Raw genomic sequence first — 15,188 nt, 5'->3', positions numbered from 1 at the left:
CCTGCAATACTCAGGGCACATAGGCCACTTAACATCCCTCCCGGCACACAGCTGCCTGGCGTTTCTCTGGTCCCTCTTCCCGGTCCCTCCATTCCTGCACTCCTGGCTGTCCTCCCAGGCCCTGGGCATCCGTCTCTGGCTCTTTCTCCTGTGTGCTCAGGCAGTCCGTGCACAGCTCGATTTTCTGCTGACCACCGCCTTACTTCCATTATGGTCTGCTGACCATGCAAGGGACTTTCTACCAGTTTCCAAGTGCTCAATAGTGGGGAGGGCAGGAGGGCATCTTAGTCAGTGTTGTATTGTGAGTGCTTGGTGTCACATGGCCTTGAACTGAGCAGGACTTCGAGAAACATTTGTTAAATTGAACTGGAACCTGGAAAAAAATAGCCTGTCAGTTCTTAAATTACTTTATTGCATCTTCATGTTAGAGAAGACTATGTGGTGATAAATTCTTCACTTTCTCCTCAAAATAACCTAAATCACCCTCCTTCTTAGCTAGACATTTTAAAAGAATGTCCGTGTCTTTCCTAATACTGCCCTCATGAACTGCTCAATCCAAAAAGTGTTTCTAGGCTTTATCACTTACTCTTTCTTAAAGATTTGATTCAGCTACCCAATTACTGTCTCCTTTTTTTAAAGCTCATTCTGTTACAGGCCACTGGCTCTGCGTCTCCCCATGTAATATGGGAGTTCACACAGGGCCAGGCTAGGCTTTTATTTCAAGGCTTGTGCTTGAGCACAAGGGAGACAGCAGAGGCCCAAGGATCCTCCAGTTAGTTCCCCGAAAAGAGCTGGGAGGGATTTTTTTATTAGGCAGAGAATTGACATCGGAGGAGGTATGTGGGCTGGGCTGGGCAAAGCCCATGATGGGTAGGGGATGGGTAGGTCACGATCATGATGGTTATCTTGAGTGATGGGCCACCTTGAGGTCTGGCTGGAGGCAACAAGGCTGTACGTTAGTTGTTCAGCATTCCTTTCTGAGGTGGGACACTGCAACCTTGGTTCAGTGTTTGGTTTCCTAAGGCCAGTTCCTGGAATTCTTTAAGCAAAAGGCAGGGTAAGACTTTATAAGAGTGCAGAAGAATGGCCTTTTTTTTTTTTTCTTTTGTACGACTAAAGCCTCAGGGTTAGCAGGTATAGTGTCAGCAAAGTAGTAGCATGGGTTTTGAGAAGAGAAGAAGAAAAAATGAAAAAAATATGTGAAGGAGTAGCCTCTCACCACTCCCATTCTATCTCAATTCCAGGTTCCTAGGACACCATCTTCAGCTAGTTATTGTCAACTCCTACATCTCTGACTGTGCCTTCCCTGAACCTGGCTCCCTTCCTTGGCCCGTGCCTTAACCACTGGAATTCTCCAGAGTTCTGAATTTCCCCTGGATGATTGGCTTTAATTATTATGTATCTTCTGTGTGTATCATCCATATGTGGATCATTCCCAAGTGGGTCTGAATGTGACAGGGCCCCTAAAATTTAACATAACCGAACATGAGCTCGCGATCTCCCCCATATTCTAACTCCCTGTCGACTTCCCTATTTCCTTGTTTTCTGTGTTTAACGGCATGTTCAGGAAAGTCTGAAATCTGGGAGTCATCTTCTGTTTCTGCCTCTCTGCAGCTTCCACATCAACCAATGGCCGAGTCTCCGTCTTCACCCAGACATCCCACTCTCACTCCCTTTCTGCATCTCTCTGCCATCTCTCCCCTGGACTATTAGAACCATCTCCTAATTGTTTCTCTTTAGTTCCTTCTCCATCCTGCTGCCAGTTACATTTCTAACTTGCAAATCTATGTTACGTTCCTGTCTAAATCCTTCAGTAGCTCCTCATTGCACCGGATTGCTCCTAACATCTTCCTTTGAATCCTTTGTGATCTAGCCCCTGTCTGCTTCTCCAGGCTTATCCCTCGATAATGGTTTGAATGTCTGTCCCCTCCAAATCTCACATTGGAATACAATTCCCAGTGTTGGAGTTGGGGCCTGGTGGGAGGTGTTGGCTCATGGAGGCAGATCCCTTATGAAAGATTTAGTGTCATCTTCCTGGTGTGGAATTCTCCCTCAGTTAGTTCACGTGAGATCTAGTTATTTAAAAGAGCCCAGAACCTTCCCCTTTTCTATCTCTCCCTCCTGCTCTCACCGTGTGGTATGCATGCTCCCTCTTCACCTTCTGCTGTGATGGTAAGATTCCTGAGGCTTCGCCAGAAGCAGAGGCCAACACCGTGCTTCTTGTACAACCTACAGAACCATGACCCAAATTAAATGTCTTTTCTTATAAATTAACCCAGTCTCAGGTATTCCTTAATAGCAATGAAAACAGACTATCACCCCTTTTCATGTATTTGCAGTTCCTAGATTATAACCTGTTATTTTGTGCTTTTTTTTTTTTTTGCCTGTAATTCTCCTTGCCTAGGCAGCAGATTTCTCTTAATCTATCATAGGTATGCTCCAATATTACCTCCTCTGGGAGGTGTTGTCCCTATGCTCTCAGAAAGTGAGTAGCTTCTCTTTTTAATCATGTTTCTATCCCACATGGGACCATGAGATTATCAAGGACAGAGACCATATCTTTTAAAATACTGTATTCCCAGCACCTAACCTATTCCTGGTACACAGCACACTGTGGGATGAACGAATCTTGGCTTTTTCTCTTCTTGTTGACTTTCCCATTAGAACTTCAAGTTTCACTCTTAAAATGAGACTACGGACTATTTCCCATATGCTAACACATTAGCCCTTCTCAAGGATTCTGAAGACAACAGTAAAAATTAACAGGTTGTGGCAGCAGTATTATTGTCTTCCGAAAGGGTCAAAGTGCTGTTTAGGTTAACACATGAATCCAGTTTGCTCAAAACATGAAGAGGACAGGCTTCATCATGTGCTATGGGTTTTCTCTTCCCATGGAGAAAATAGAGAGGGGATGGAAACAACCTTTTATTGAACAGCCTGTGCTGGGTACATGACATAAGCTCTCATTTCTCGGGCCCTCCTAAAATTTTTCTTAAGTAGACAGGAGCAGATAAATCACTGGGCAGAAAGAAGTTCTAGCTTGGCTGCTCACTAATGGGTGGCTGCCTTGAGCATATGGTCCCCTCAGAGACTTTATCTTCCCATCTGAAAATAAAAGCATCAGTCCAAGTGGTCCCTAGCGTTGTCCAGGATCTAATGTTTCCTTAGCAAACATTTACTGAATGCATTGGCTCTGAGCCAGGGCCTGTACTAGGCATTAAGAATGCAAATAAGATGCAACTCATAGCCTGTCATACTCAGTGGTGGAGAATACTTCTGCTATTCTGACTATCCAAGGTCTATTGTAACTACTTAAAGTCAATCACTGATTGGACCTATATAAACAAAGCATGCTCAGTTCAAAAAGAAAAGCCTACCGAGCCTATCATGTATAAAACTTCCTTCTAGGATTTATGGGAATTAGAAGAATAATAAATTATGGTCCTTGTGTCAATCAAGGCTCTAATCCAATGGAGGACGCACTATTCATGCTGCAAATACATTCTATAATTGAAATTTTCATCCATGCAGGAACAGTTTTGCAAGCAACCAGTATTAGACCAACTCAGATTATCTGAAGGATTTTATATTACTTATGATTAAGTTAAAGGGAAGCAAATACTCGGGCTAAATATTTGTCCTAAATGCAGATTGGCTTCACTCACACGAGAATTTTGCAGTGGTTTTGATAAAGTGTGATGAATGCTTCCACTGTGACATATTCTTTTACTTGAGGCAGCCAGATCTTAAAGAGGCATTTACATCTGTCAGGGTTATGTTTCATCCAATTTGTATTCTTACAGAATCTAGCCATTGTTTATTTTACCTTGTGTAAGCTAAATCATAGGCCAATGCTATACCATGCTGGTAATATGTACCTAGTTTCAGACAACCATAGACTATTTTCCCCTTTGGCTTATGGCAGGATTCAGAAGGAAGATTTGGATGGTTGTTTGAAATCTACCTAAAATGTCTAAGATGTCTTCAATGATGATGACTTTGTGAGTAGGAATGGCAACTAATGAGCAAGTAGACCAAGAACAGAAGACATAGAGATAATTTTACATCAGCAATTTCAAAGTCCAAAAAATGAAATTGTTTTAAATGAATAAAAAAAGACTTCATTTTTAAAAATTGACTTTGTTTCTTAGAGAAGTTTTAGGTTCACAACAAAACTGAGCAGAAACTATAGACAGTTTTCATATATAGCCTGTTCGCACACACGCACAGCCCCCCATCCACTCACTATCAACATCCCCCGCCAGACTGGTACATTTTCTAGAATTGATGAACCTACATTGACATATCATTATCACCCAAATTCTCCATAGTATACATTAGGGTTCACAGTTAGTGTTACATATTCTGTGCTTTTGACAAATGCGTCCACTGTTGTAGTATCATAACGAGTACCTGCATTGCCCTAAAAATCCTCTGTGTTCCACCTTTCCACTCCTCCTCTCTCCAACCCCTGGCAACCCCTGAGCTTTTCACTATCTCCATAGTTTTACCTCTTCTAGAATGCCATATAGTTGAAACTGTAAAGGATATAGCCTTCTCATATTGGCTTCTTTCACTTAGTAAGATGCACTTAAGTTTCTTTCATGTCTTTTCATGGCTTGACAGCTCACATCTTTTTACTGATGAATAACATTCTGTTGCCCGCATGGACCACAGTTCATCCATTCACCTGACATCTCGGTTGTTTTCAAGTTTTGAAGATTATGAAAAAGCTACTGTAAACACCTATGTGCAGGCTTTCATGTGGATGTAAGTTTTCCGTTCATTTGAGTAAATGCCTAGAAGTGCAATTGCTCGAGTATATGATAAAAGTGTGTTTGGCAGTAAGAAGCTGCCCACTGTCTTCCAAAGTGGCCATACCATTTTTCATTCCCACCAGCAATGAATGAGAGTTTCTGTTGCTCCACATTCCCACCAGCATTTAGTGTTGTCAGTCTTTTAGATTTTTACCTTAGATATGTGATAGTATCTCATGGATGTTTTAACTTGCAATTCCCTAATGACATGTGATGTTGAGCATCCTTTTAAAGGCTTGTTTGCCATATGTTCATCTCCTTTAGCGAGGTTTCTGTTCAGATGTTTTGCCCATTTATTAATTGGGTTGTTTGTTTCCTTATTGTTGAGTTTTAAGGGTTCTTCGTAATTTTAGCTAACAGTCCTTTATCAGAGATATCTTTTGCAAATATGCTCTTCCCATATATAGCTTGTCTTCTCTTTATCTTGAAAGTGTCTTTCTCTGATCAAAAGTATTGAATTTTAATGAAGTCTGGTTTATCAATTATTTCTTTCATGGACCATGCCTGTGGTGTTGAATCTAAAAGGTCATCACTTTATTCAAAGCCATCTAGATTTTCTCCTATGTTATCTTTTTGGAGTTGTATAGTTTTGTGTTTACACTTAGGTCTATGATTCATTTTGAATTAGTTTTTGTGACTGTATAAGATCTGTGTCTAGACTAATTTTTTTTTGCATGTGAATATCCACTTGTTGCAACACCATTTGTTGAAGGACTATTTTTTATCCATTGTATTGCCTTGGCTCCTTTATAAATGTAAGTTGACTCTATTTGTGTGAGTCTGTTTTGGGTTCCTCCTTCTGTTCCATTTATCTCTTTGTCTATTCTTTCACCAATATCACACTATCATGATTACTGTGGCATCACGGGAAGTCTTGAATTTGAATACTGTTAGTCCTCTAGTTTTGCTCCTTCATTATTATGTTGGTGATTCTGAGTCTTTTGCTCGTTTATATAAACTTTAGAATAATTTGCTGATATCCACTGTCTTGGTTTTTTGTTTATTTGTTCATTTGTTTAAAACTGGACATTTTAAATATGGTGATATGGTACCTCTTGAAATCAGATCTTCTCTTCCCAGGGTTGTTATAATTGCTATCTGTTTAATGAATATCCTGAATTAATTCTCTAAAGTCTGTATCCCTTGTTGTATCCACTGAAGTATCTACTCAGTTAATTTAGTAATCAGCAAATGATTGGACAGAGATTTTCTTAGATACCTTCAACAAATCCATCTCCCAGTCTTTGCTGAGGGGCTTTTTGTGCGTGTTACAATATGACTTCAATGCTCCAGCAGAGAATTGACAGCTCTGCTTTAGCCTTGATTTCCTGCTTGTGCAGATCATCAAGGTCAGCTAAAGGTAGAAGATTAGGAACAGATCAGGTCTTTCCTGAGTATACACACAGTTCTGCACATGTACTTGACCTTCTAGATTCCTAGGAATACATTGGAACTTTTCTGAGTCCCCTGTGGACATCTCATTCTCCCAGCTATTCTTTTTAAACTTTTTGGTTAACAACTTGTTTGGCTCAACTGTTATTATCATTTCAGGCAACTGCCATGTTCACTAGTTACTACAGACTGTCTTTGACAAACACCCTGGGTATAAGCTAGTTTTAGTGATGATTTGAGTCAGGTTAAATAAAGATAAGCCCTATGAATGGGTGTTTTCAGGGAATTCCCAGACAGCTCAGATAATGACAATCTTTTGGTAATGGAGTTTTTGGGGAAGCTCAAACACGTTCTTCCCTCTCCAGTGGCTGCAAGGCTACTAGTTTTCACAGCTACTCTGATGGTGATGCTGTTGATTTTCAAAGCTCCTGAACAGCTGGGGAAAAGGGCATAGGAATAGAGTGGGTTGGAATGTCACAAAGCTCACTGTCCTTACATATGTTTAACCATTTTTCTTAAATAGACACTTAGTGTTACTTAGTTTATTGAAAGCCCATTTCAATTTACAGCTTTCTTAAAAAGTTGATTTTGACAATATTTGCCAGTACTCTTATTGATTTTATGAAGAAGCAGTAGTTTGGAGGTTTTTACTTAATCTTTTTCACTGATGTCACTCACTTGCATTTTTTATTCAGCTTTATTTAAATATAATTTATATTCCAAGAAATCACCAAAGTATACAATTTGATTTTTTCAAATGTATAGTTATGTAACTATCACCACAATCATGACATAAAACTTTTTTTTTTCAGCTACAGGGTCCTACTGTGTCACCCAGGCTGAGTGCAATGGCACGGTCTCAGCTCACTGCAGCCTTGATCTCCTAGGCTCAAGCGATTCTCTCACTCAGCCTCCCATGTAGCTAGGACTACAGGCATGTGCCACCACATCCAGCTATTTTTTTTTTTTTTTGAGATGGAGTTTCGCTCTGTCGCCCAGGGTAGAGTGCAATGGCGCGATCTCAGTTCACTGCAACCTCCGCCTCCCAGGTTCAAGCAATTCTCCTGCCTCAGCCTCCTGAGTAGCTGGGATTACAGGCATGTGCCACCAGACCTGACTAATTTTGTGTTCTTAGTAGAGATGGGATTTCACCATGTTGGTCAGGCTGGTCTCGAACTCCTGACCTCAGGTGATCCGCCCGCTTCGGCCCCCCAAAGTGCTGGGATTACAGGTGTGAGCCATCGCACCCGGCTTAATTTTTATATATGTTTTTTGTAGGGACAGGGCCTCTCCATGTTGCCCAGGCTGGTCTCAAACTCCTGGGCTCAAGCAATCTGCCCACCTCGGCCTCCCAAAGTTCTGGGATGACAGGCATGAGCCACCATGCCCAGCCGTGACACAGCATTTTTGTGACCTCAAAAAGTCCCCCAGTGCAGGCAGTGGCAACCACTCGTCTGTTTTCTGTCACAGTTTTGTCTTGCCTGAAATTTTTTTGATGAGTGGAATCCTGTAGTGTCCGGGTTCTTTTACTTAGCATACTGACTCTGAGATTCATGCGTAGTGTTGTATATCAATAGTTAGTGCTTGAATTGTTGAGTATTCTATTGTATGGATATACCACAATTTTTATATACCTTTACCAGCTGGTGGACATTTGGGCCATTTCTACTTTGTGGCTATCTTATGATTAAAGCTGCTATGAACATTCAAGTACAAACCTTTTTACAGCTATATATATATAGAGAGAGAGTATAAATCTTTATGTGGACATATGATTTCTTTTATCTTGCATAAGTAGCTAAGAGTGGAATTGCTAGATCAAGTGCTAAAAATATACCTAATTTTATAAGAGACTGCCAAACCGTTTTCCAAAGAGACTGTACCCCTTTGGAAGTTTCAGTAGTTCTGAATCCTTGCTAATACTTAATGTTGTCAGCGTTTTTACTTTAGGCATTCTGTTGTGTAGTGGTGTCTCGTTATGATTTTAATTTGCATTTCTTTCATGACTAATGATATTGAACATCTTTTCATGTGCATATTTGTCACTTGTATATCTTCTTTTAGAAGTATCTGTTCGAATATTCTGCCCATTTGAAAAATCAGGTGGTTGGACTTGTTACTGAGTTTCAGAGTTCTTTAGGTGTTCTGGATATGATTCCTTTATGAAATACATGTTTTGCAACTACTTTCTCCAAGTAGAGAAGGAATTTGAAAGGTACAGGCAAACATCTGAGTTTAGGGGCAATAAAAGGACCCAGAACTACAAAGTCAAATCTACTTAGAGTCTTCAGCTTTAGAAAATAATAAATAAACTTCCTGCATGTGTTAGAAAGTTAAAGCATATTCGAGTCTGTGGTATACAGAAGATGATTCCTTTGATGTCTTTTGTGTATGTCATAGATCAAAAGCTTTTCCACAGAAAAGCAGAATGGAGTGTTTTGTTTGTGCTTCCAAACCATAATGGAAGAACAAGTTCACTAGATAAGTTCATTTTATAAGTAACAGTCAATCCGTCTCTAAACAAACCTGTTACAGAGCCACCAAATGTGCAATATCAACCTTTTTTTTTTTCACTTCACACCCGCTCTTAGGTAGACATGATAACACATGTGGAATGGACCAAACAGACAGGCTGAGAACCTGCCAAAGATGGTCTCAGATGAGATGATCAGCTTCTAACTCAGCATTGCCTGGTATATCTGACACTAATGAATGTGTAGTCAAAGGGTACATAGGAGATGGTTGAAAATGAGGAGTCATTAAACATATTTCAGCCAGTGAGCGACGTGAGAAAAAGTTGAGAAATATAACTGCTTTCAACCGAAAGCTTTAGAAGTGGTAGTGAAACCAATTAGGAGGCTGATGCCTGACTCAGTAAACAATGAAAAGAGAATGAATTAGGGCCAAAGGAGGGGCAAGACTTCAAAGACATCATAGAGGTATAATTGACAGGATTTGGTGACCAATGAATATAGATTGTGAAGGAGTAGAGCCGCAAGATGACATTATTTTCTAGTTTGGGTGGCCCATTGGTGATGCTCTTAGTCAAGACAAGACAGTAAGTAGGAGAAACAGGTTTCGAAAAGAATGCAAAATGTGACTCTGGGCCTCAGATGAGATGCCTGGGCTGGAGACAGAGGACTGGGTATCATTCGAGTCTAATTTATGTTAAGATTCTTCAGTAAGGCCATGGAGAGTAAAAAAGGATGGACCTCAGTCTGAATTCTAACAAAAAAAAATTAATAGTTAAGAGGCAAGTACTGCTTGGTGGCAGGAAGGAGTTAGTGTCCAGAGAGATGAGATAATTCATAATCTTGAATGTCAAGGATGAAAAGAATTTCAAGGAATGATGGGTACTAATTAGTGATGATTGCTATTAATAGGTCTTTGCTAAAAAGAAGCCATTGAGTTTCATACTTAGAAATTCATTGGTCAAAACTGGAAACAAGCCTGGGACGGTGGCTCACGCCTGTAATCCCAGAACTTTGGGAGGCCGAGGCAGGTGGATCACGAGGTCAGGAGATCTAGACCATTCTGGCCAACATGGTCAAACCCAATCTCTATTAAAAATACAAAAATTAGCTGGTGTGGTGGTATGCACCTGTAGTCCCAGCTACTCAGGAGGCTGAGGCAGGAGAATTGCTTGAGCCTGGGAGGCACAGGTTGCAGTGAGCTGAGATCGCACCACTGCACTCCCACCTGGGCAACAGAGTGAGACTCTGTCTCAAAAAAGAAAAACAAAAAACAAAGAAACAACTGGAACAGCCCAAATGTCCATCAACAAGAGAATAGCTAACCCAATTTTGTATCTTCATACCATGGAATACTACTCAGCAACTAAGCTGAATGGTTTATGCAAAACATGAGTCAATCTCACAACCATTGTGTTGAATGAAAAAACAGCCACTCAAAAAATACGTGCTATATGATTCTACTTATACAATGACCAAGAAGAAGCAAAACTAATCTATGGATGATAGAAGTCAGAAAGAGGGGCTGGGCACAGGGGCTCATGCCTATAATCCCAAGTGCTTTGGGAGATTGAGGCAGGAGGATCACTTGAGGCCAGGAGTTTGAGACCAGCCTAGGCAACATAGCATGACCCTGTCTCTACAAAAAAAAAAATATATATATATATATATATATATAAATTAGAAGGGCATGGTAGCAGGCACCTGTAGTCCTAGCTACTCGGGAAGCTCAGGCAGGAGTTTCCCTTGAGCCCAGGAGTTTGAGGCTGCAGTGAGCTATGATCATGCCAGTACACTCCAACCTGGGCAACAGAGTGAGATCCTACTCTAAAAAAGAAAGAAGTAGAGAGACAGAAAGAAAGTGTAAAAAAGATAAGGAAGGGGAGGCAGAAAAGAAAGGAAGAAAAAGAAAGGAAGGAAGGAAGGAAGGAAGGAGAGAAAGAAAGAGAAAAAAAAGGAAGGAAGGGAAGAAAGAAAGGAAGGAAAGAAGAAAAAGATTATTAAAAGAATATATATCTAATTGCTTGTATTTTCTCACTGGCAATGGTGGCTATGTCATCTGTTGAGAGACTGAGTCTTTTTGGTGGTCTGAGATTGGGAACAACCAGAGGAGAAAAAAATGAAAGAAATGTTGGGTAACATCTTCTAGAGTCCAGCTGAGGGTGAAAATCAAAATGTATTTATTAGCACAGGCTGCCATGATGGAACACCATGACCGAGTGGCTTAAACAACAGAAATGTATTTTCTCACGGTTCTGGAGGCTGAAAAGTTCAAGATCAAGGTACTGGCAGGGTTTGGCTCCTGGTAAGGGTCCTGTGTCCTGTAGATGTCTGCCTTCTCACTGTGTCCTCACATGCACAGAGAGAGAGGGAGCTCTCTGGTATCTCTTCTTATAAGGACACTAATCCACGGGGATCAGAGCTCCTCCCTGGTGACCTCCTGTACCCTTAACCACTTCTTTACTCCAAATCGATCACGTTGGGCATTCACATATGTGAATGGAGGGCTTCAACATGTATGTTTTGGAGCGGCATAGTTAGCCTATAGCGTGTGTAAGTGAGATATTTTCCACCTATACCCAACCACCTGAGATCAGGAGAGAAGACACATGGTTGGGTTGATCCATATTTGGAGGTTAACAGGATAGACTTGATGCAAGGTCAAGGTGGCAAACGATTTGAGGGGATAGTGAAAGTATGGCTAAAATGATTGGCCATGTATTCCAGTAACAGTGGAAAGAGAAGCCAGAAAAGGGCTGGGTTTAGATTAGAGAAAAGGCAGGGATTGGTAGGCTTGGTGGTAGAGTCCTCGCAGGTCAGGAGGCTGGAGCACAAATGGGAACTATTTTACAGCGTATCTTCTGTGGGTGCAGTACTGTCGTGGGACATAATTGGTTGTTCCTGCAATTTCAACTTTACTGGAAATAAAGGAGGCTTATCAAACTGGAGAGATTTAAATTCGTTAGTGAAAGTAATCATCACATTTTTCTTTCATTTTAGAAGACTAAATACGTTGAACAAGTGTGCCTCAATGAAACTTGATGTGAACTTCCAAAGGAAAAAGGTAGGTGCCCACACCTTAATGTGGCTATGCCAGTGAATACCAGGAGTTTGAGACCAATCTGAGCAACATAGTGAGACCCCTGTGTCTACAAAAAAAAAGATAATAATAAATTAGGTGGGCACAGTGGCTTGTGCCTGTAGTCCTAGCTATCGAGAGGCTGAGTTGGGGGCATTGCTTGAACCCAGAAGGTTGAGGCTGCAGTGAGCCATGATCGTGCCACTGCACTTCAGCCTGGGTGACAGAGTGAGACCCTGTCTCCAAAAACTAAAAAGCAACACCAACCTAAGCAAAATTTTGAAATGCCTGACCATCCATGTGTCTTCTCCATATCCTATTTCATCATAACCACCTAAATAAGTCTATTATAAACTAAGGCCGAAATCTATTTGTTTTACCATTTCATTTTACTTTCTTTTTTTTATTAGAGGGTTTATGTAAAGATGTAAAATATCCCAATGCTTTATGGTGATCTTTCAGAAATGTCCGTTGTAAATGTCAACCCCTTATTAGACTCAAATGCTTCACAGCAAAGAGTAGATTAAAAGTTCGGAAAGGATCTGGGGGTCCATGGCCAGTGACTTCTGGCTCATTTTTTCCAGTCGTGTTTTATTTCATGCACGTGTCAAGATGCCTCCACTATCAGGGAGATTCAGTTGGTAATGTATGAGGGGCCTGGGGACAGTGTGACAAGATCCTGAGCCCTGGCTCATCTTTCATTGTTCTTCCCACCGTGCACTTTTCTCTAGCCACAAAGAATTCGGTTCACTTCGAAAAGTCACTAAGCTTCCTCCCCATCACAAGACTTGCCATGTGCTGCTTCCTCTTTATGGATAAGACTAGAGATTTGAGTTTTGAAATAAAGCTGTACTTTATTGAATATGTACTGTTTTCTAGTAGCTAGATTATGTACTTACCACACATTATCTCATTTAATCCGTCGAGATGGGGCTTCTCTGTTTTCTACATTAGGAAGGTAAATCTTGAACAGGCTGGGTCATTGCCCATGGTCTAGCAGCTAGCGGCGGAGCACGGTTTCTACCTTGGGGATGTCTGACTCCAAAACCAAGGCTTCTAGGCACCGTGCTGTACAGCCTCTCTTTTTCACTGAATTGATTCTTTTTAGGAAATTCAGAATTAGGATCCTTCACTACTTTTTTCATTTAACATCTCCTCTATGTAGTAACTCAAGCCTCTGTATATTTTGAAGGATCAGAGAAAACATCTTTGAATTAAAAGAAGGTGTTCTTGGCCAGTCGTGGTGGCTCACACCTGTAATCCCAGCACTTTGGGAGGCCAAGGCAGGTGGATCATCTGAAGTCAGGAGTTCGAGACCAGCCTGACCAACATGGTGAAACACCGTCTCTACTAAAAATACAAAAATTAGCTGGGTGTAGTGGCACGTGCTTGTAGTCCCTGCTACTTGGGAGGCTGAGGCAGGAGAATCACTGGAACCTGCAAAGCGGAGGTTGCAGTGAGCTGAGATCATGCCACTGCACTCCAGCCTGGGCGACAGACAGAGACTCCGCCTCAAAAAAAAAAAAAATTAAGAAAGAGAGAAAGAAAGAAGCTTTTATCCTGCTTTACACAGAGAAATCATTAAAGCCGAAGGATTTTAAGTTACTCCTTAGTAACCTAATCTTTAAAAATAACTTTAATCTGAATTTGTGCTCTAAAATAACACCAAAAAAAAAAAATCAAATGAATTTTGGTGGACCTCACCTTAAAAACAATTTGGGATTTGAGCTGGGAACCAAAGATTTAAGCTAAGGAGGTAAAACAGTGAAAAACAATATCCAGAGAAATATTAAAATATGAGCAGTTTGTCCAGGCCAAAGACAAATTAAAAATGTGGGAATAAACCTCCCAACAGCTGTCTGACTGAATAGACCCCTTGAGAAGCATACATACTATTTGAAGCATGAGGGTCAGATGTTGTTTGGATTGGAACACATGGTTCCTATTAAACTGAACACAGCCATGCCTGTGTGTCTAAAGTGTGGGTCCTCAAATGGCTGGTCTATACAGCTGCCTATACCGACCATTAGCTGCACTGCATCACAAAAGAAAATGCCAAAAACTAATGACATGAGTTGTTTTCCACACAGTGCAGTGATTGGATTTTTACCCTGTCACCAGCTTTTCAAAACCCACAGGCGAGATGGGCTTGAATAACATTTGTTTGGCTCTTTGTGCGTTACCTTCACAAAAGCTCCTCTGTAAATTGGTCACTTTGGTATTCTGACCTTAATGTCGTCTTTATATTGGATCTAGTGGCACACACCCTTAAAGCCCCTACTTAGCTATAGGCCTCAGAATGCAAGCACTTGAATAAAATATTGCTTTTCACATTGTAAATTAGAGAGTCATGGCCTGAATTTTCAAATAAATAATGCTGACATGTGGTCTCCACCTACTTATGAATCTCAGTAATGACCAGAATCCAGGGCCAGATTGAAGCAGCCACTCAGGAGACGCTGTATTGTGACACCCGTTTCTGTGATCTTCCTCTTACACAAGCCATAGGCTTTATTTAATCCTTTATGTTACTGTGAAAAAAAAAAAAAAAAATGAATAGGAGCTAAGACTAGGCCAGATGATCACAAATAGAAAAGGAAACTTGAGAATCGAGCACCCTGTGAAAAGCTTCAGCCAACTTCAGAATTTATTTATTTGGAAGAAAAATAAGACAGCAGCATTTCCTCTAGGTGTGTCCCCCCATGTTAAGCCATCCAAGAAATAGAAATAGAATCCCCACCTCCAATCTGCAGAGTCCCAGACTTATTTAATTCTGCAGAAAGTCATCCCCAAGTAGCTAAACTGTCTGGAGTCACAGTCATTCTCCCTTGGGGCTGCCGGACCTATGAAAGGGTTGCAGGTGCTGGCTCAGCAGTTTGTGGGGTTAGCAAAAGCTGACACGGGGCTTCCTCCCCGCCAGGCACTATTCCTTGTCCTTAAGTCCGTGTCACAGATGCAGAAACTGAAGGGCTTGGCGCTTGCCCAAAGCCACACAGAAGTAGCAGAGGCAGGACTTGAATCCAGGTAATCTGGCACCTGACTGCCCCTCCTCACCCTTCAGAGATATTCAGAGACAACCTGGAGCCTGGGTGAGCCTCTAGCCCTTGGCCGGAGACCTGCAAGGATCTCATGTTTCCTCAGCAATACATTCAGTTCACTGTGTGGATTGTTTTTATAAGAGGCATGGTTCTTGCCATCTGTACTAAAGTCCACAATTTATTTATTGTCTTCATGGCAATTGTGTTTAATTTTGTAGATTTCGGTGGGCTGACACAAGGAAGAAAGTGAAAAGTCCACAAGTAGGTGATGACGATGAAGGCTTTTTCATGCCTGGTTAGCCATACACCTTTCTTATACATGAAATGCCACTTCCAAAGCACGGGGAGAAAGGGCGTCACCCCTACCCTCCCACAATACAGTTTCTAACTG

General features: G+C 41.2%; 1 protein-coding gene across 7 annotated transcripts in view; it reads left to right on the top strand.

The window, feature by feature from the left end:
* The window catches only part of STARD13 (StAR related lipid transfer domain containing 13), a 553,194-nt gene that overhangs the window by 500,630 nt on the left and 37,376 nt on the right, over positions 1-15,188 (top strand). For all 7 annotated transcript variants that reach the window (XM_021929385.2, XM_021929384.2, XM_021929383.2 and 4 more), the window contains one exon: positions 11,681-11,744. In XM_021929385.2, coding sequence (XP_021785077.2) covers positions 11,681-11,744 — 64 coding nt within the window. The remainder of the gene's footprint in view (positions 1-11,680; positions 11,745-15,188) is intronic.

The sequence above is a fragment of the Papio anubis genome, chromosome 15 (assembly GCF_008728515.1).
Source record: "Papio anubis isolate 15944 chromosome 15, Panubis1.0, whole genome shotgun sequence".
In the NCBI taxonomy this organism is placed as follows: Eukaryota; Metazoa; Chordata; class Mammalia; order Primates; family Cercopithecidae; genus Papio; species Papio anubis.
This window is presented reverse-complemented; position numbering and strand designations above follow the sequence as displayed.